The sequence below is a fragment of the Phasianus colchicus genome, chromosome 21 (assembly GCF_987193195.1).
Source record: "Phasianus colchicus chromosome 21, bPhaCol1.hap1.1, whole genome shotgun sequence".
NCBI lineage: Eukaryota > Metazoa > Chordata > Aves > Galliformes > Phasianidae > Phasianus > Phasianus colchicus.
Window position 1 is genome coordinate 5,012,282 of NC_143456.1, and position 21,935 is coordinate 5,034,216.

Sequence of the window (21,935 nt, forward strand, 5' to 3'; positions counted from 1 at the left end):
ACTTCCCAGCCCCATGTTCCCCTCCTGACCCCACGCAGGGGCCCCTATTTTGGCTCAGCCCCTCCGAGCCGCTGTCCTTGTCCCCAGCAGGCTGTCCCCTTTTGTCACCTTCACCAGGGACACCCGCCAGGCTCTCCCTGCGGGTGACAGCTGCTGTCAGGGTCAGGCTGGGCGCTCTCCTCTCTGCATTGTGCTTTGTCCCCGGGGTGGGGACGTGCCACGTGCGGCTGTCACGGCCCGCTGCACAGCTTCTGCCCTGCAATGAGGCTCTGTGCATAGGGACATGGGGACAAGGGGACAGTTGGAGATCTCAGCCCCTTTCCTGGGGGCTGGCTGCTTTTTTGTAGCCACCTCCTCCCCCCCCATGCAGGGTCACAGAAAGAGGGGAAACACGTTGTGCCCACCAGACACCAAAATGGGCAACCAACCCTGCGATGCTTTAAAAATCCCCAGATTTTCTCGTATGCTCCCAGCATCATTCACTCCCATCCTCCCCGGTGGGGGGAAAAAAAAAAAAAAGTAAAAAATCCTTTCTTCTAAAGCCTGCAAGAGGCTGAGAGCTGCAGCAAGGGGAGCAGTACGGCTCTCAGGGGGGTTATGTGGGGCAGGGGCTGGCCCTGGGTATAGGGCAGGTGATGGGGAGGATACCACCAAAATGGGGTGTGCGTGTCCCCCCTGATGAGGGGCGTAGGACTGGGGGGGCCGGGTGCGGGGTGAGGCTGTGCTGAGTCACGCTGCAGAGCCGCGCAGCCAGACTGCAGCAAGCAGCTCGCCTGCAGCCTCTGATGGGGACGGATGTGACAGCCCCGTCCTTCCCCAGCCCACAGCGTGGAGGGGCTGGGGGGGGCGAGGATGGAGCGCTGCCTATGGGGTGATGCTGTGGGAGTGATTGGGGTCCAACTACACCCTGGGTCCTGTCTGTCTCTGTGCTGTTCCATGCGTCACCCTGGCCCTGTCCCCCAGTAGGAATGGGGCAGCTCTGGGACCCCCACAGGACCCCAACACCCCCTGCATGGGGACATCTGCAGTGCTGCAGGAGAGGTGTCCCCAGGTGTGTGTGAGCAGGGGGATGGCGGGGCTCTGGGGACACACTGCCAGAACAGACTGCAGTCCTGCATCGGGTGATGGCAATGCTTCCTGGCAGGACAAAAGCAGGTCTGCATGACAGAGGGAAACTGAGGCAGAGGCGGGTGCTGGGGGGATGTCCCCAGGTGCTGTCACCTCTCAGGCAGTGCCCTGGGGGCTGAAGGACCTGGTGTCCACCCTGCCCGGTGCTGCCCATGGGCCCTGCAAAGCTCGGGGTGCTTCTGGAGGGACTGAGACAGGCCGGGCTTTTTTTAGGTGCTCCATAAGCGCTGTCTGGGCGGTATTTATATCGGCTCCTTAAATAAGAGCTGACATCCGAGCCCCGTGCGCCTGCTTAATTATTAATGCCCTGCGGGGAGCTGGTGTGCCAGCTGGGTCCCTGCATCCCCGCAGGGTCTGGGGCTGCTCCTACACCCTGTGCCTCCTTGGGTCCTCATCGTCCTCCACCTCCATGCTCCATCCATCCTCCACCTCCATCGTCCACCTCCATTTTCCATCCTCCTGCTTCATCCTCACCTCCACCTGTACCTCCACCCTCCATCTACATCCATCCCAGCCACCCCACCTTTTTCCCATCCCTCTGATCCCATGCTCTGTCTCCTTGCTGCCTTTCTGCCTCCACTGGGCGTCCCACATCCACCACAGGCCCTGACCCAGCTGCTCACAGCCAGCCTCAATTCGCAAATGCCACCACCCCTATGATCCCGCATTCAGCAGGGCTGAGCTCAGGATAACTTTTTGGAGCAGCCTGAAGTGAGTATCTGAGTCAGAGAGGATTTACTGCTTTCCCTCACAGTGTCAGAAGGCATTTGCAGCACATAGCAGGGAAGGGAAGAGAATGCAAGGAGAACTTGTCTTCCAGGCCACAGGAATTAACAAAGTGGCACATCCGAGTGCTCCAGAGCTATTTTAATGCTGCGGGTGGAATGAGGGTTATTGGGTTTTTCAGGGACATCTACAGAACAGACCCACATCCTCTGGGTCTCTGTAAGTTCCCCTGCTGGGATGGTGCACCGGGAGAGCTGCAGAGACATACACTGCAGATATGTATTATGGCCACTCTGAAGAATTTACAGCATGATGGATGTCGCATCCTGACCTGTGAGGGGAAAGAACATTGGCCTGCATTGTGAAAAGCACTCATTGCTGGGGTGCACTGACGGGAATAAATCAGCACTTGCTCGATCTGGGGCAAACACACAGCCCCCATAAATAGAAGAGCGGTGATCATTAGGGCCAGCTGAGGGGCTGCTGCATTTGCGTGCGCTCCTGGAGGAGCATCATGTGGGGAGGCACTCATTTCTACGAGGCCTACAAAAATGCACAAAAACAGCCTTCCACGCACATGGTGCTCCCCAAGGCCAGGCTGCAGACCTGGGCCCATCATAGCAGGCAGCCCTAGTGGGCCTTGATGGCGTTTCTGAACAGCCCTGAGCCGAAATACCGCAGGGGATGCCGCCTTCAGCGCTTTTTTGCTCCAACGTTACCCCCAGTGACCGAGCCGGGAGGATGAACGTGCCATTATCCCAACGGAGGAATACACGGCTGCTGTCTGCAGGCACTGCCCGACAAACACAGCGTGGCACAACGGGGGCTTTCAGGCCCAGCACCAGCGGTGTCACCGCCCCGCCAGCACGGGGCCACGACGGCTCCCGTAGCAGAGGGCGGCAGCCGCCCGGAGCCACGGCTCTGCGGGGGGTCACGTCTGCTGGATGGCGGCTGCACCTCCGCACAGCGCTCCATCCCCGCCCGGGTGGCCCTGGGACGGGCTGCGAGCCCCCACGCGCGGCTCTGTCTAAAGGCCCTCCGGGTTTCAGACGGCAGTTCTGCGGCATTTCTGCTCGGCGGACGGAGGGGAACGCGGCGGGGCTCCGGGCTGGGAGCCACGAGAACCCGGCAGTGGGCGGGGAGGCGCGGGGACGCGCAGGGGCCGCGGGCCGCAACGAGGCGCCGTGCGGGCGGAGGGCGCTGCGGGCGGTGAATCAGCAGCGGGGCGCCGCTCCCGGCAGGGCGGGCCGCAGGGGGGCGGGCCGGGAGGGGGGGGGAGGCCATCTTGTGTCGCGCGGCGGGCGGAGCCGCGGCGCCACGCGGGGAGCGCCGGGAAATGGAGTCCGGAGAGGGGGGGAGGCGCGGGGAGGGCGGCGAGGAGGAGGACTGCGAATCCCGGCGTGCCCCGCGCGGGGGGGAGGGGCGGCGCGGGGCGGGGCGGGGCGGGGCCGCAGGGGGGTTGTGGTGGCCCGCGGCGCGCGCACAGCTCCGGGTGCAGCCGCCGCCGCCGCCGCCGTCACCGCCGCAGCAGCAGCGCCAGGAGCCGCCGCCTCCTCCTCCTCCTTCCTCCTCCTCCTCTTTCCTCCTCCTCCCGCAGCCCGCAGCCTCCGCGCCCTTTCCCCTCCCGGCCCCGCGAAGATGGTGGACCGCGAGCAGCTGGTGCAGAAGGCCCGGCTGGCCGAGCAAGCCGAGCGCTACGACGACATGGCGGCCGCCATGAAGAACGTGAGTGCCCGTTCCCCTCCCCTCCCCCTCTCCTCCGATCCCTGCCGTCGCCCCACGCCGTCCCTCGGGGCTCGGGCCGTGCCGTGCCGGTGCCCGGGGCGGTTCCGGCTGCGGGCCCTGAGCACGGAGCTCCGCGCCGGCTCCGCCGCGCCGCCCCGTCCCCGTGCCGTTCCCGTCCGTGCCGTTCTCGTGTCCGCCCGCCTCGTGCTGCGCCCCGCGCGCGTCCTCCGTCCGGCCCCCGGCCGCGTCCTCTCCGTTCTGCATCGCGCCTCAGCCGCGTGTCCCCGCCGCGATCCCGTCCCGTTCATTCACCGCGTGCTGTGCCGTATCTGCGTCCCCTGTTTCCTTCCCCGTCCCTTATGGGCTCTGCCCCGTTTGTAACCCCCCCCCCCCCGCCCTGATCCCGATCCTTAGCCCGGTCTGTGTTCCCCATCCCCCACCCCATCCCTTTGCTCTTCCACTCTGTGCCGTGCCCTATCTTTGTTCTCTTATCCCTCCTGTGACCCAACCTGTGTCCCCCATCCCATACCCCACCTATGGGGCCGTGCCCCATTTGTGCCATCTCTGCCCCCAAACCCTGTCCCTAGCCCCTGTCTATGTCCCCTCTGCCCCAAACCCCATCCTGTACTCCATCCATTGTGCTGTGCACGAGCTCTCATCCCCTGCCCTAATCTGTGCCCCCCAGCCCCCATTCCATTGCCCTCCAGCATGCCCCCTGCTCAGCCGTTTGCCGTACCCATGCCCTACTATGGGAGCTGCCCATGGGGTGCAGCACATCCCGTGCTTCCCCTCTCCCAGCCCTATGGGGTGAGGCTGTGGGGCTTTGCTGCCCCATTGGCCCCCGTGCTGCCGCTCATCCCTTCCCCTGTGTGGCTGCTGTGCCCCTGACCCTGCAGAGCTGAGCCTTTAGCTGCCAGGACTCTGATTTATTCTATTTCTTTTTGCTGCACTTGTTTCGAGATTTATGAATTGAGTCATGTTGTATTCATTTCACGCTCTTAAAATAAAGACTCTGCATATAGCAGGCTGATCTGATTTGTGACACCGAACGCTCCCCTTCAATGCTGACATTTTGACAATATAAGAAGTAAAAAAAAAAAACAACCATATCTCTGATCTGATCTTGCAAACAAAGCAATCGTGGGAGGCAGGATCAAGTCATTCCAGAAGATTCTGCATTTGTCATATTGCAGAGAGGCTAGACTGGGTGGAGGGAGGGAGGGGGTGCTTTAAAGGGGAAAACTGTTCTTTATGTTTGTCTCCTTAGTCAGGTCTGAACCTTTAAGAGGAGCTGGGGTGTCCTCCCTTGCTGATGAGGAGGGAATGCTGATCTAGGAGTGTCGCAGTCTGCTGGATGCAGCCCTGTTTGCTGTGTTGCACCATTTTGACAATAACCTTGCATTTATCAAGCAGACAAAATCGTCACAGCCCCAGAGGGAGGGAGGAGATGTCTTTTCAAGAAATGAAATATGGATAATCGAAACCAGATAATAGCATATTAGAGCAGCTGGGCTATTCCACTGCTGCACTATGGATTTTAGACTATTTTCCAATAGCGGCATCTATCCATTTTAAGGCAGAGCATGCTGTGTGAGCAGCCACGGCCGCTCGCCGCACATGGATCACGCGGCCATTAGCACAAAGCCAGCAGGGATATGCCCATGGACTTAACGCAGGGGCTCGTGGCCATATTTCTGCCCTGTGAATTTCCCTAGCCTGCTTACCGGGGGTCGGCGGCTAACCCGACGTTTGTTGTTAGAGATTATATTTGCATTTTTCCTTTTAGTCCTCCCCGGCCCTGGTGAAACAGTAACCGGCCTTAATGCTGCTTATCAGTCTCCCTGTTGTTCGGCCCTAAGAAAATGACTCCCAGCGGGAGCACCGCCGCCTCCCCCCCCAGCAGACAAAAGACAGAGAGCTTTGTTCCTAATTTCTGCACAGCGCTGCCCAAACTCCGTCTCAGTCCCACGGCACTGGGCATGTCACACTCGGTTATCCCTGATCCTACCCATCCCCCAGCTCTGGGTGTGCAGGAGGCTTGTGACCTCGCACTCATTTCCGTAGCAACGCACGGTGATGTCATGCGCTGGTGCGAGCTGCATTGCACCCAGGTGGTAGCAGAGAGCATGCAGGCTGCATCCAGCCAAGGTAATGCAGGAGCAGGGCTGCCTCCTGCACTGAGAGCTTGCTGTCTGCTTGCTTCCTTGGCACGGTGCTTTGAAATGCTGAGCTGCTTCCCTTGAGTCAGGTGTGGTCATCATCTGCATTAGAGGTTGATTTTTCTGCAGCTTGATCTCACCATTGTGTTTTTGTGGTAACCTGGTGGGTCGCTGCACAGCATCCAGCTGTGCCATTTGGCCGCCTCGTTGCTGAATGGCTGTTTGTGATGCATTTATATACAGAAAGCAGTATGCTGGGGCTCTCACTGCTGAATCACCAAATGCTTCTCACCGCAGCAGTGGGCTGGGTCACAATAGTTTCTCCTGTGTAAGTTTTAGATGCAGGTGGTAGCCACAAGTACCAGAAATCAGAGGGGAGATGTTGCTGGGCCATGTGCTGGCCTTGCACGTGTGCGACCTTGACCACGTCCCTTGTGTGCCCTGCATGCAGGGATGAGATCAGCCCTGTTGTGTGCCTGGGCTGCTTCTAGTCCCTGCAGGTCCCCCAGGGCAGTGGCTGTGCTTGGCTGCCAAGCATGCTGCTGGTTCATGAGCTGCCAGCAGCGCTGCCGTCTTCCTTCTGCCCAGTGCTAGCCCTTGGTTAAAGCCTTTTTGGCTTTGGCTCTGCTAAAAGTTTTGCTATCCTTATGCTGGGACCCCTGTGGCTCTTGTGTCCTTCATGGGCAGCGCGCAGAAGGTGCATGGTGTAACTTCTGTGGGAAAGGAGGCAACTAAAAAGAATGGGGAAAGGATTATCACGTTGCATCCAGATATGGTATAGCGATGGGGCTGTGCACAGAATCCTTCAGCTCACCTGAAGGTTCCCTGAGGAGTGTGTGGTTGCCTGGCTCTGGGGAACCAAGCTGTGCCCTATGGGTGCATAGCATCAGCTGCAGTGCTGAGTGTGGAGAGGTGAGTCCTGGAGATAGATCCTGGGCAGCAGCACATTACGTGCACAGCGTGCCTTGGTGCCGTGAGTGACTGGTGGGTGGAGGAGGAAACCAGGAGTGGAGAACCACAGGACAACCTGTGCAGGCTTCTGCCATGGCTGCTCAGCAGCTGTCATTCTGCAAGTCTTGGGAGCAGGAAGAGAAGGGTGAGATGGAAAGACAACTCTTGGAGGAGTGCTGAGCGACCCATCCAGGAAGGCAGGTGCAGAGTAAGGAGTGTGAGCTGCTTTTGCAGCTCCTCCTGGAGAGTGATATAAAGCTTTGGGGAAACCATTTCCAGCACAAAGATGGATAGTGTGCTGGTATCTAACAAAGAGTTGCTGCTCTTGCTGTTGCCACTCATGCAAGCATCATGAAGGGTTCACTGGGGGGCCTGGAGAAGCATCCCAAGTGAGCACTGCTCTCCCTTCTGCAGTCTGAGCATGTCCCATGGCCCAAGCTGCTTGGCTTTCTGTGCTCTGGGCCTAGAGTAGTAGCAGCCTGAGCAGAATAGACCAAGCACCTCAGCAAGGTTCTCTTGGGGCTGCTTAAGCACCCAAACCAAGGCTCTCCTTAAACTGCATCGTGCCCCTTCCTGACGCTTCCAGAGAAATCTCAGCCATGCTGCAGAGTTTGTGTGCTGGGAGCAGGATGTTGCCCCTTGTGGAGGGTCCTAGAGTCAAAGGGGGTGGCTCTGATCACAGCCTGCTGTTCTGCTGCTCTCCTGGCCTGGCAGTGGGTTTGTAGGCAGCGTTGGCTTTGGTTAAATAGCATCTCAGGAGGTTGTGGTGGTGGGCTGCGCACAGGGCGCAGTGCTAACTACCTGCACAAGTTTCAGCAGGGCATTGCACATGTTAACTGTGCTCACTGACCAGTCTTCAGCAGCCCAAGCTTTTAAAGTTTCTCTTTAAGCTCTTACGCCTTTGTTGCCAAGCTTCATAGATGGCCATTTGGGTCTCCCATGGGTTGGCCAAGCACAACAGCTAGGTGTGGATGGAACAGAAAATAGCTCTTGGAAGTCAGTGGTGGAGGCTGTGATGAAAAATGTAGCTGCTGAGCCCTCTGCAGATGCCTTGGGTACATGGAGACTGTAAAGCTATTGGGCAGTGCTCTCCAACAGCCCTTTGGTGATTGGGGCTTGGCCAGCAGGGCTGTTGTGTGGTGGTAGCCTGGAGGTGCAGAAAGGCTGATGACAGTTGTCCTGCTTGTTTTTCCTTCTTGTTCTGATTTTAAAACTCAGGGACCTCTGGAGCTGAAGCGCTCTATTCTTGGCTTGTCTCATCTGAACTGGATGATGTCATTTGGCATCCCCTTACCCGTCCTCACGAGTGGCTGGGTGGTGCCTGCAAGACAAGGGCTGTACAGGCAGTTTTCTGCTCCTGCCTGCCCTGCTTCCTGCCAGCGGGTAATGGACTGCACCACCCATGGGCCTGCAGGATTTGGATTGTGATGAGGTAGTGAGGAAGAAGCATGTTCCCTCACCTTCTGTTGCTGGTAGCAGGAAGATCCTTCATTAATTGAGGTTCCGCATCTTTTCTTTCCTCTGCACTCTCCCTTTTTCAGTGTGTACTGCTGGATTACTTAAATTAAGTTGTTCTAATTGTGTCTGGGTTGGTCTAGCTGCTAGCAGTCAACTTTGCAGAGCCTCAGACTTGGGGGATGGAGCAGGAGCAGCCTGATGGTTCTGATGTGCTGGAAGCAGTGTGATTGCATCTGAGATGGAGGAAAATGTTGATGCACAGGGAGTTGTCTGAGCTGAGTGTTCCAGCTGTACCAGAAAGCTGCTCTCCTGCTTCTCCCAGAAATGCTGAACTGGTCCATTCCAGCCTACCTGTATTTTGGGGATCTGCAGGTGGGGTGGGATGAAGAACTGACTGAATCTTTACTCCAACAGTTATCAGGAAAGATGAGGTGTGCTCGTCACATTTACCATTTTGATTGATGTGTACTTTTAGCTGCAGCTCAGAGTTCGAAACTGATCCCCTATCAGCTCTGACTGGAGGATGAAAGAAGCAGCCTGCCTCGTGGTGCAGCTGTAGGGCTGTGGTGGGAAGAGGAGAGCGGGTTTGGGTCCAGAGAGACCTCTGTGGACAGGAACAAATATGGCATTGTGACACATGGACTCTACAGCAAAGGTCTTCGGCTTCCATTCTAAGCAACATTATGTCAAGTAAAGGAATGAATGCGTAAAGATTGTAGGCGAGGGGTGTGTATTGAAGGAAAGAACAAAACCCCGAGGTTTTGTGTCCACTTCCCCATGCTGGAGGAACCAGCTGCTGCCTGGGAGGTGGCTTTGTCTGAGCTCATGCTTTTCTGCCCGCCTCCACCTCCTGACTGGTGACTGCCAATGAGAAACACACAGTGGAATAACTGCAGGACAAAGCACAGAACAACAGCATTTGCCTTCCCAAGCATTTCTTCACTGTCAGTCTTGATGAGATACAGGCACCATCTTCTGCTTCACCACCAAGCTGTGATGCAGGGCTGCAGCCATCTCGGCGCAGCTGATGCACCTTGATGCTTCCAGGCACTCCTCTGCACCTCAGTGCTCTGCAACACAAGATGGCTCCTTCTGAAGCAATGCTGTTAAGAGCACTTTAGTGCTAACTGATTGGGACCCTTTTCCCTTCACTGTCCAGCACTTCTTTAGTTCTTTTTCTCTTGGGTTGGGAAGATAAATAACCTAGTGTGTCCTTGGCTGAAGCCTCTGTCCCTTCTGATAGAAGATTAATGAGTCTGCAGACAAATGGCAATCTGATGTCTGGAAAGCCAAAAAAAAAAAAAAATTCCACTAAAACAGTGGATGTTGAGCTCATCAAATTCTGCTAGCGATGGCTGCTGTGCTGGAAGGCGATAGCTGGAAACCAGTTTTAGTGCCTGCTGTGATGGAGGGGAAGTGACTGCAAATCAGTGGCTGCACTGGTGAAGATATGGTGTTTGTCTTTCAGCCTGTGCGACCTCCATCTCGTCTTGAGGCTGTTGTTCAGATAAATGGCCACGGGTGCCTTCATGCTGGCAGTGCTTAGATAAAACACTGTGCTGCTGCCTCTGCAGCTCTCCATCCCTGGAGCTGTGGGATCTCCTTCCCCTGCAGACATAAAATGGCTTTCTGGGAGCCCAGCCCTGTGCAGCACGGTGCTGCTTGAGCCAGCTGGACTGTCCTGAGCAGGCACTGACCTGAGCACTGGCACTGCTGGTGTCCAGGAAGGGACCCTCCTGAGACCCACATCACCTCTTGTCCCTGCAGCATGCAGCAATCTCAGCTTTTTCAGCAGCACGTGGGAGGCTTCGTAACCTGCACTCAGTCCAGGGCAAGTAGGAAAGGGGAAGGATGGAAACCCAGAAGCAGTGTGCTTCATGCAACGTGGTATTGTCTCTGTCACAGCCAGTGCTGCTAATTCAGCTTTCTCTTGTGTGTTCCTCCCTGTCCGCTTCAGCTAATGAACAGGCTCCCTCCTCCCATCGGAGAACTACGGAAAACGCTGACAAAAAGACTTCCATTTCTGCTCTAAAGGCGTTTCTGCTTTGAAGCAAGAGGCCCTGCTCCTCCCTCCAGAGCGCGGCTGTCAAGATGCAGGATCTCAGCATTGAGACATGGGGTCCTGGCACTGCTGTGGGGCTTTGTGCTCCAAGGAGCTGCACAAAGGCAGCGGGGATGAGCCGTGTGTCCATCCAGCCCTGCTCCATGCCCACTGCTGCTGGCCTTGTGCTGGGGTCAGGCAGCTGGAAACGCAGTGCTGACACAGTGTGTGGTTGCACAGTGTGCATGGAGCCAGTGATCTGCAGCAGCTGCAGAGCATGAAGGAAGACAAAAGAATTTAATAGGGAGAGGAAGTATTAAGGTTTTTATTTTCTGTGCTAGGTTAGATTTAGTGACATCACAAGAATGACCCAGCACGTGCTTGGTTAGGTATTAAACAACCTGAGTTTTGGCCTGCAACCGGCGATCTGGTGACCAGGGGCAGTGCATTAGTTAACGACAGTAGGAGAGTAACCAGAGAACATATCCCTGATGGCATGAGATTCCCTTAAAGTGATCCGCGGATTAGGGATTAGAGGACTTAATGTTTTTCTTTGCTAAAGGAGATGTTGCATGGAGCCAGCCTATGGGCGTTGGAGGCGGCTGCGCTTGGACATACGCAAGTCTGCGAGGACTCAAAGTACAAAGCATTCCTTAATTGTTTGCAAATTCCTTCTGATCTTGCTGGATGAGTTGGCTTGCTTGGGACATATCTTTGCTTACGTCTCGGGCAAAGCTTCTTGGCGTGTCAGGGTGCTGCTGATTCCTCTTAAGGTGGATTCAGCACGGCTGTAGGGAAATGCTGGTGAGAGGTCTCAGCCAAAGAGTGAACTAGGTTGCTGACGGACGTCTTGTTTGGACAGTTGTGCTTCTCTGCAGCATCGGGTTTATTAATAGTAGCTGGAGAAGCTGTTGCTGTGCACTGTGCTAACAGCTATGCTTGAAAACTGCTGCAGGAGATCTGCACTTGTAAAAAGGCTAATGCTTAGTATGCGGCAGTGAATGAGGACTTGGGGAGGATTAACAGGCTTTGATTTACACCCAGCTGGGGAACTCGATGGAGCTTTGTCTGTTGATGCTGTCGGGCTTCGTTACGTGGGATGAATTCCTCATTTCCTTGAAGTTGAGAGTTTGGCTTCTTGTGCTTGGCTGTGCCACCTGCCATGAGCTGAGCTCAGTGCCCCTCGGGCATCCACAGAGAGCTGGAGGAGGTGGCTGGAGCCCAGTGGTGGTGGTGAAATCCATGGCCAGACTGGGTAAGTGAAGTGACCCACCTCATAAGGGGAACTATTCCTGTGCTCCAGGACGCTGGCAGGGCAAAAGCTTGAACTGCCTTTCTTCAAGTTCATTCAAGAAATAACATTATCTTTACTAGAGGTGTGGAAGATCAAGCCTGAAATCCCTGAAGCAGGGGAGGGCAAAGTACATCTGCAGGGATAATCACCGTACTCACCGATGCGGAAATGAAACCTACAGTGGAGCTGTGCCCGAGTCCACCTGGGCGTTCTGCAAAGTCTCTTGCTTAATCTGGTAAAACACGTTGCAGATCAAAAGACCTAAAGCAAAAAAAAAAAAATCTCGTTTGTTTGCCTTTTTTTTTTTTTTTTTTGCCTTGATGTGCAATGAGCAGACTTCCCCATAGCATTTAGGAGAAATGAAATGAAGCCCTTAAGAACCATACGTGCTGGCTACAGGGAGCCCTCTGCCTGGTGTCACCTTCTCCCATTTCATCGTGCTGGCCATATGAGCAGGAAGGAGACACTTGCCCATAGCTCACTGACTGTCCTCTCAGTATACCTGAGTAGTTCATGAGCACAGCACGACACCATCCCTTTTTGGAGCCTGTAGCAGGGTCAGACATCTCATATTGGTGTGGCACCTGAAGCTCTGGGTGGGATGCAGTGATTTGGTGGCAGGTCACTTGCTTCCCAGCAGTGGGGCTGGAGCTGAGCCTGATTAGTGCTCGTAGAAGCTGTGAGGTAAGTCTTTAAGCAGCTAATGCTCCCAGCACCATGACACACCTTCCCTGCCATGGAGCTTGGTTGGTTTATCTAGCTTGTCCCCACTTCTGCACCAGAGTACCTCCAGCATTTGCTTGATTTTATTATTCTGCCGTCAACTAGGAGGAAAAAGCACATCTTGTAGAGTCTTACTGCTCTGGGAGTGAGCAGTGCTGGTCCTATGGTTTCTTCAGTTGAAAATCCCATGAGTAAATGGGCTTCTCTTTAAACGCATACAAAAATGCTGCTGGGGAAAAGGGCTGCAGTTATTCTTCAAGAGTTGACACCTGGAGAAGCTCCTCTGTGCAGCCCAGAAAAGCCTCAAGAAACACTGAATTGGTGTTCACCTTTAAAAAGGTGAGCTATTAAAACTTCTGGTGTGCTGCAAGGCCTTATCTGAGCTGCCATGTCAGTGTCATGCTGCTGATTTGGTCTTTTGCTACGAGCTCACGCAGAAGGTGAGCAACCTGGGTAATGGGAGGCAGGAGAGCAGCGGAGCAGGGTGGTGATCCTGGGCTGCTGCAGAGCTGCTTGCAGAAATGCAAAAGAGGGCAGATGTTGTTGCCAGTCTGCCATGTCTTGGGGAAGGGATAACTTAATATCCTTCTGTTCCTTTTGTAGTTAGCAGGCAAAGGTGCTGGTATCCCATCTGTCAGAGACAGCGTGATGCGCCCAGAGTGCCAGTTCTGAATGCTCAGCTGATGTGGCTTGACTTGCTGCTTTCTCCATCTGCTAGTAGGAAGATTTTAGATAACAGAGGTAGATGGTTTTTCCCAAGACTTTTTAATAGGTGTGAGGCAGCTAGTGGCAACCATGAGCTGTCCTGTGACAAGTTCTCACCTGATTCAAAAGCCTGCCTTTCAGTAAGGCCAACAGGAACCAGGGTGAGGAATGTAAGTAGAACTTGAGCTCTAATTCCTTATTGTCTCAAAGTGAGTACTAGCCATGGGCGCAGCTCCCTGTGCTGAACCAGAAGTGGTGTGTAGCTTGAATGCACTTGAAATGCATACGCCTTGTCCATGCTGGAAGCTTGGTCACAACCTTCCAGTTGTGACCATGTTGGAGAGAGAGGAAATTTATACCATCAATAAAGAATGAGTTAAGAAGTGTTGAATGAAAGATGAAACAACTAGACAGCAAAAATAAGGCAAGTTACCAGAAGTCATTGTTCAGGGTCTGAGCACCATGATCTAGCTATAGATGTCTGATGGTGATGGTTTGGTGGCATGATGTTTCCAGCCTTAATGATTCTATGTCCCTGTTCATTGCAGGGGAGTTGGACTACATAACCTTTAAGGGTCCCTTCCAACTCAAATGGTTCTGTGAGGTGGCTGGGTTGTCCTCAAGCCAGTGGTCATGGCAGGTTGCAGGGTCCAATGCTGTACCTGAAAGCCACGTACAGAGAGCAGAGGGATATGCTCCCTTGTGCCTGCCCTATCTGGAAAGCTGCAAAAGAACTGGAGAGGCAAACCTTTGGCACCCAGATGTTTTGCAGTGGGAAAAACTGAGCTGTTAGACCAGACACTGGGACTGCAGCTCTGCAGATAAGGAACTGCAACGAAGCACTGTTATATGCAGAATGGGGACAGCTCAGAGTTCTGTCTCTGGCTTTCTCACCACAGTTCCTTTGTGACCTTTTGCATGCAGAAACTTAAGGTAGGAGTGATCCACATACCTGAAACTTGCATTTTGTCTCACTTAAATCCATCCAAACAATTAGAAGTAGATCTGCAGGCTCTAAGGACAGTCAGACTCGTGTGCTGCGTGATGAAATTCACTTGGCTTAAGTAGTTGTTGAGCTGCAGATGCTGATAAATAAATGAGCTCTTGGTTTTCATATGCCTCTCAATTTGCAGACTTTGTCTCAGGCGGTTCAAAGTCACCTTAAATGATAAGGGCTACAGGGCCTGATGAAAGCTCCTGTTAGCTGGAGGAGCATGCAGAGATCCTAATCAGCATCTGGAGTGCCTCAATAGCATCTGAGATCCAGTTATGCTATGTGTAATAAGCAGTCTGACTTTCCAGACGCTGCCTCTCGATGCATCGTGGGCAGTTTGGAGCTTAATGGCAGAACTGTCCATCCTGCCTCCGTGTGCGTTCGGCTTTTCATCACCTGGTGATGGAAGCAAGCCCTGTGAGCTTCAAAATGGGAACCGGAATGCCATTATTCATACTGAAAGAGTTGAATGAGACAGCAGAGGGGAACTAGCTTCTGCCCACAGCCTGCGTGTGCATTTCTGGTTTTGTCCAGGGTTAGGGGAGGGGCTGATCTGTGGCCTCGAGTTCCCCAAAACAGAAATGCTCAGAAAATGAGCATGGGGGACAGTGGAGGAGGTCAGAAGGAGAGAGAAGCACTTATGGCACAGCTTCCATTTTAGAAGTATAACGTCAGAGAGGAGGCTGAAAAATGGGTGAGGACCTGAACCTGTGAAGTCTGGTAAGATTCTTGATTTAGATCTGGTTTAACACACGCCTACCATGTGTTGAAGTAGGACAGAGCTTGAGAAAGGCATCTTTCCAACAGCACGGTGGGACAGCTCTTGGGCATTCAAGGAGAAGTTGTTCTTTGCTGAGCTGTGACATTCAGCTGTGGCCCTAAACAAGCCAACGGGCAGTGGGGACGGTTCAGCATGCTCAAGGAAAGTCATTTCTTCAGAAACCAGATGTGGGGAGAGGTGAGGCAGTGAGCATTCCAGTGGTGGGACTTCTGGCCAGAATGTGGGTTTAGAAGCTCACTGGCCTTTTAAAAAATGAAACAGAAAAGGGGATCTTCAAGCCAGACCTCAGTGTGACTAATAAGCCATGTGTGGGGGAAGATGAGGCGAGTGCTGGGGTTTCTGCAGAAGGATAACATGCTTAATTACATGGTGCAGAAACCGTAGGTAGAACAGAAGCAGCCCTGCTCAGCCTGGAAGGGGTAACAGCTGGGCTCAGGGCAGGCTTCTCCAGCAAAGGGTTAGAGGGGCTGCGAAGGGAAGAATGGCAGTGAGCATTGTAAACTGCAGTGTCTGACTGTAAATGAACCCTTTGCAGGATCACAGCATAGCAGTAATCGGTGATGGTTCTGAGAAAGGTGAGGTGTGTTGCGGCCAACTGGGGGTTCTCAGTTTGTAGATGTAGACTTTGTAGATGTCTGGTGTCTTCAGAGGCTCAAGATCTCTTCTGGGCAATCAGAAGAGCACGTGCAGTGCATTATGACGTGGATTAAGCTGTTGGATGTTGATGGTACTCCCCAGGGAAGAAAGCCTGGGTCTATTCGGCTTGCTCTGCTGCGTGCTTTAAGATAAGGCATTAAAACTAGGGAGCAGCCATAAAGGTGGGCACTTAATCATCAGATGTCAGTGAAAGTCCACGTGTGTGAGGATAAGTGGGTAAAACTAAACTCCATGAGTATCTCTGCTGCACCTCTGCAGCTGAAGGGTCTGTGTTGCTGAGAATTGATCGCTCCAAACCCACCAGAGTGAGGGGTGAAGTGCAGAATGGAGCCCTGCAATAAGCCTGTGAGCAGACATTCCCTGTGGATCCCAGAGAAACCCACTAATTAGGATGCTTCTGGAAGGAGGGCTCCATGGGACAGCTATGAGCTTTCAGAGACCTCAGACTTCGATGTAGGGGAGGTGAAGGTTTGTGTATTGGCTCTTCCATGTAAAGCTGAGCCTTCCCCTGGCTGCAACGTGATACTTGAGTGTATGGGGAGCCTGCCAGGGCTTGAGTGTAGCGCTGAGTCACAGCTCACAGCTGCAGCAGAGAAACTGGGAGAACCTTCTCTGGGCTCGTGCTGCCTGCTGAGAGCTCTGCTGCTAAGCAGAGGGCTTTGCAGGTCTATAAATCTCCAGACTCAAGCAGCAGAAACCCTAAACTCCCAGTAGGCTTTGTCCAGAGGGGACTGCTGCAGTAGCTGTGTTGCTGTAGGAAGCTCAACCCTGTAGAAGTGCAGGGACACAAAGGGCAAAACGAAGCTTGGTGCTCGCTGGGGCTTGCAGTGCAAAGCTGGTCTGTGTGCTGCCAGCCAGGGGAGTAAAACACCAAAGGTATCTTTTCAGTGCATCACTGCAGTGCTGCATCTTGCAGGAAGCCTGGTGCAGTTCCTGGTTACGTGCTTAATGCCTAGAAAGGAGTTACGTGCTTAACAAGGTCCCCTTTCTGCTTTGATAACTTCCCCACCAGCTCCCTGGAGAAATCTTTGCATTCTCCACAGGTGTACGTTCCATCTGTCAGCCTGGTTTTTTGTTGGTTTTTTTGAAAGGATTTTGACAGGCGACTTTCTTCTGTAATCCTTAATAGCTTCAAATTTAAAATGTTTATGGCAAAGATAATCCTACGAAACTCCCTGTAGCTTTAATAAATTTGTCCTTCTACAAGACTCCTGGTGGGAGGAGGTAAATCTAATTCTGCAGTATGCTTTCTGTGGTGATGAATATCTGCAGATGTGGCTGTGAGCATATTTAAGATTAATCTGCCCAGACCATGCTTGAAACTCATGTAGTTGGACAGGAAACATCTTGCTGAAAGCCAGCCCTATAACTAGAGTCAAGACAGAAGCCCTACTGGAGGTCTTGGAGGTGTTCAAGAACTGTGGAGATGTGGTATTGAAGGGCCATGGTTAGCGGGCGTGGTAAGGCTGGGTTGGGGTTGGACTAGATTGTCTTAAAGGTCTTTTCCAACCTTAATGATTTTACTGAGCTGCCACGTCTCTTGTGGTGTAGCAGTCAACATTGGACTGTCTGGATTTCTGATTGAAAGATAAGAGAACATTTTGGGTTGTGACTTCTAGATTCCCAACTCACCAGAGTGGGGCTGCCTGGATCAAGATCTTGTCTCCATCTCCAAGAATGGAAAACCCTTAAGCTGTAGGGCAGTGGGACACGGTAATTGGGCTCGAGGAGCTTTGAAAGAGGGCTTTCAATTACAGTATCTTTGCAGTCATGGGGGGCTGTGCACTCACTAACACAGTGCCCATTCCTGTGCTCACTCAGTGATGATGTGTTGTTCCAGGCTGCCCAAATGAGATTCTGAGCTGAGCCATGCTCCCCTCCCAGCCGGATCCCTCTGCTTCCTGGTTGCCGTCATAACCATGGTTATCTAGTCCTAGAGCAAACCTTGCCCCCATCAGCACTGGTGTGAATGACTCAGTATTTGCAGAAGCCTTTCATGTACAAACTATGACCTCATCCGCATAGGAGTGTCTGCCTGGGTTGGAAGGGTCCCACAGGGATCTCGCAGGTTCTATTCTGTTGGCATCCCTCCAGCGTGGCAGGACACCTTCAGCAGGCAGAGCAGCTGGATTTTGGAATAATTTCTTCTCCAAAAGAGTGGTGATGCGTTGGCATTGATGGAGTACCTGTCCCTGGAGGTGTTCAAAAACTATGAAATGTGGCACTGAGGGATGTGGTTAGTGGGCATGGTGGAGTGGGTTGGACTTGGGGATCTGTGAGGTCTTTTCCAACCTTAACAATTCTATGAGTTTTGATTCTATGGCTCCGTCATCTCAGCTGCTCTGTGCTGTGTTGTGTGAGGCAGGGGGAAGTGATGCGGTGCATTAACGCTCTTATTGTCAATGAAGAAAATCCCATGTGGGAAGAACATGCTCTTGCCACGTGAGCTTTCAAATCCTTATCTCCATAGATGCCTTAGGCAGCTATAATTTTAACATCTAACGTATTCTTTTGGCATCTCAAAAGAATGTATAATGCTCATGGGAAATGGAAAAGCTGAACACACTGTAGCTGAATTATCTGTCTTGTTAATCCATTCAACTAGCTTGTAACCCCTGAACATCACCACCCATCTCAGTGCTTCCTCTCATCAGCAGCTTCCCTCAGGTGAAATGAAATGCACCTTTTTCCTCGTGGATTTCTCTCATTCTGGAAAACACTGATATTTCTAAGATGGAGGATAACTTGAACAAATCCCAGCCTCTGAGATCATCAAGTCCAACCATCAGCTAGTGGCTCCAATGGACTAGATGGTCAGAGAAGTCTTTTCCAACCTTTTTGATTCTGTGAGCTGGCTGGAGGTTGGGCCCCACAGCATGGCCTCCCTGTTGGATGAGTTTGAGTGCCTGCTGACTGTAGGGTTTGGGCCGGCTCTGTTCTCCCACTCCTACACAGAGCACTGCAGTACTGAGTTGTGATGGGAACAGTGAGTGGCTCCGTGGTTAACCTGAGCCTCTTTTCTCTCTTCCTCTCTTGGTACAGGTGACAGAACTGAACGAGCCTCTGTCCAATGAAGAGAGGAACCTCCTGTCCGTCGCCTACAAGAACGTAGTGGGGGCACGGCGCTCGTCCTGGCGAGTCATCAGCAGCATCGAGCAGAAGACCTCTGCTGATGGCAATGAGAAGAAGATCGAAATGGTACGGGCCTACCGCGAGAAAATCGAGAAGGAGTTGGAAGCCGTGTGCCAGGACGTGCTGAGCCTGCTGGACAACTACCTGATCAAGAACTGCAGCGAGACGCAGTACGAGAGCAAAGTCTTCTATCTGAAGATGAAAGGGGACTATTACCGCTACCTGGCCGAGGTGGCCACCGGTGAGAAGAGGGCGACCGTGGTGGAGTCTTCAGAGAAGGCCTACAGCGAGGCTCATGAGATCAGCAAGGAGCACATGCAGCCCACCCACCCCATCCGGCTCGGCCTGGCGCTCAACTACTCCGTTTTCTACTACGAGATCCAGAACGCCCCGGAGCAGGCCTGCCACCTGGCCAAGACGGCGTTCGACGACGCCATCGCCGAGCTGGACACCCTCAACGAGGACTCCTACAAGGACTCAACGCTCATCATGCAGCTCCTCCGCGACAACCTAACGCTCTGGACAAGCGATCAGCAAGATGACGACGGTGGAGAAGGCAACAATTAGACCCCCGGATGGACTGGCAGCCGCACGCTGATGCTAACTACTGCAGTCTTTATTTTTTTCCCACAAGTGGGGGGGTCAGGGGTGGGGGAGGGAACGGGAGGGGACACCTTCCCAGGGAGGCCCCCACAACCTGTCTTTGATTGCCTCTTTGACATTTTTGCCAAAACACCACTAGTGGAAGTCAGGCTGGCTGTGCTGGTATGGAATAGCAGCCTCACTGGCATATGGACTGTTCTGTAGATTATTAATACAAGTGGAGCTGTCTTTAATTTAACTTTATTGCTAGAAATAAAAGGGTTTTAAGATGAATTAACTTGGAATGGAATGGCCCTCGTTTTTAAGAAAAGCTACACAAAAGGAAGTTCTGTGGTTCCAGTAAGGCTTTGTGCGTTTGTTTCCTCAGTTCAAGTGCCGTGTCCGTACCGGAGCGCTCTGCCTGTCAGGGCCTAGCTTCAAATCCCCATGTTGAAAAGGAATAATAATAATAATTTAAAAAATGACTAAAGAGTTTGGGGCTTGTAAAGCCCCGGGATTTAGGCCATTTAATCTTTTTTTTGTGAAAGATATTAGGGTAGCTTACAGTATTAACACTAAATTGCAGTTTACAGTATTTCTACATTACAGCCATATGACATCAAGCCTTTGATTGTCTGTTTTCTTTTGCTAGTTCTTTTGGCTTGCCTTCCTGATCAGTCCTCGCTTGTGGACTGGCTTTAGCTATTCTGTGTCGCCCAAGGCAAGAAGACTGCCTGCCCCAGGAACATCAAAAGCTGCTCTAGTTTTCGGTCAACAGCTTAACAGGTGCTTGGCTAGCGGCTGTTTAAACTATTTTAGTCCACAGCAAAAGGTTTAAGAACTTAATTAGGAAAAGGGGGAAGTGTTTAAACTTAAAATGCCACTGAAAAAAAAATAATAAAAAATAATAATAATAAAAAAAAAAAAGAGAATTCAGGTCTGTATGTCATGTACTGTGTTTGGTATTTCAAAGACCATCCTGATTTAAGGTGCCACAGCTGCTTCCTCAGGGATTGCACTGCCATTTCACTCTGCCTGACTTTCTCCCACTGTACCATGAGGTTTGTCAGCAGATCTCAGGCACCCGGGCTCCCTTGTTTGTCACCAGGGAAGCCAGGTGCAATTTCTTTCTCCTGGGGAAGCTTGTGGTGTAATGAGTGAACTTCAGGAGCTTAGAAACTAATTTGGTAGAGAAATCCTCAAGGGAAGAGCTACAATCATAGACATTTCTATCAAGCATCAGGAGCCCAGGAACTTAGTTCTCTTCTTAACAAAACCTTTTCCAAATCTCTTATCCGGCGGGGGGTGGGAGAGGGCCATCTGAGTTGCTTAGCAGGTGAGATTTACCCCATTTTGAGTGAATTTTGTTACCTAACTGTTGGAAGTTCACTGCTGCCCCACGGAGCTCCCGGCCCAGAGCTGTGTGCTTCCCCATCCCGCAGCAGGGCGGAGCGGGGCGGCGATGCCACGGCCCCACAGCTGCTCCTTGGGGTGCCTTCGTAGAGCCGTGCCCGGGCTGACAGCCTGCGGCAGCGCCATGGACTGGAGGATCTGTGTAGCCTTCTTCCCTCCCCTCGGTTTTCCCCTTGGTGTCCAGTGAGCAGTGTTGTCCCGGCTGTATAATTTGGAAGTGATTTACTGGAATTACAAAACCTGTTGGTTTTTTTTTGTTGTTGTTGTTTTCCTTTCCGGCTTTGGCTCTGGCTGCTTTAGGAAACTTGCGCAGGAGAGATGGCACGAGAGGGCTCAAAGGGGAGTGGGGTCAGGGATTGATTTTTAAGCAGCTTGAATGGTTTCTTTCATTTTTTAAGAAATGCACTTGCCTATGATACTGTCTCTCCAGTGAAATGATTACTGCTCCATTACTCTATTGATACAATATTGTGCATGCTAGTGTCGTATTTCTATACAGTAGCTTGAAATTTATTAACTTATACTGTAGATGTTATGTATTCCTATGACAAAATAGTCTTCAAAAATTTTTTAAAGTTTTTTAATTTATTTTTCTTTTGGGGGTAAAGTTTGCTCTACCAAATAGTGATCGTAACAAACTGATCTGTTATGGATGTTGCTATAGTGACATGCAATTATATATGATTTTGTTTTTAAAAAGGAAAAAAAAGCAAAAGAAAACACCAGTGTTAGCTTAATCTTAATGTCTGGTGTTCGTCATGGTGAAATTATAACTATTACAGTGTAGGAGAACAATGACTGTGTTCTTTGAATGAGCCTTTGTTTGTGCTTTTTGTCATGTTATGCAGTGAACTATTTTTAAGGTCTAATCAGTGATTATTTTTCCAACTCCGTGTTTCTGTAAGGAATTATTTCACACACGGACCATTCTTAGCAGTTTTCCTCAGTGATGGAATATCATGAATGTGAGTCATTATGTAGCCGTCGTACATTGAGCAAAATAAACTTACAGATCTGACGTCAGCGCTGCTTAATTCTGTTGCGTCTCTCGAGTTCCTGGGGGCTGGAGGGTGGCTTGGATCCACCTCTTCCCAACCATTGGCATCCACTTCTTCCCAACCTTTGTTGGTGTCCCCAACCATTAGTGTCCCATTCCCACCCTTGGCCTTGGGGACCTCCTGGTGTCCCTTCCCAGCTGTTGGCATCCACTTCTTCCTAACCCATGTTGGTGTCCCCCTTCCTTCCCAACCAATGTTGGTATCTCCTCCCCAACTGTTATCATCCCCAACCATTGATGTCCCCTTCCCACCCTTGGCATTGGGGACCTTGTGCTGTCCTTTCCCCTGGCCCAAGGTTTGGCCAATACATGCTCAGGGCTGGGGGAACCCATAGGGTTAGTCTCTGTGCCTTTGTGCGTGGCCACGCTCTGCCTGTCCCTGCCTCACTGCCTCCCAGCAGCTTTTTCC

The 21,935-nt window shown here is 52.3% G+C and overlaps 1 protein-coding gene across 1 annotated transcript; it reads left to right on the forward strand.

Moving 5' to 3' along the window:
- The first annotated feature begins 3,313 nt into the window (after positions 1 to 3,313).
- On the forward strand, positions 3,314 to 21,487 carry YWHAG (tyrosine 3-monooxygenase/tryptophan 5-monooxygenase activation protein gamma). The gene is made up of 2 exons (XM_031591818.2): positions 3,314 to 3,579; positions 18,385 to 21,487. Exons 1-2 carry the CDS (start codon positions 3,493 to 3,495, stop codon positions 19,039 to 19,041), a joined length of 744 nt encoding a protein of 247 aa, XP_031447678.1. The 5' UTR covers positions 3,314 to 3,492; the 3' UTR covers positions 19,042 to 21,487.
- Positions 21,488 to 21,935: the final 448 nt, after the last annotated feature.

Coding starts and splice junctions, on each gene's coding strand:
- YWHAG (XM_031591818.2), top strand. CDS start 3,493: ATGGTGGACCGCGAGCAGCTGGTGCAGAAGGCCCGGCTGGCCGAGCAA. Junction 3,580..18,384: donor TGGCGGCCGCCATGAAGAAC/GTGAGTGCCCGT, acceptor CTCTTGGTACAG/GTGACAGAACTGAACGAGCC.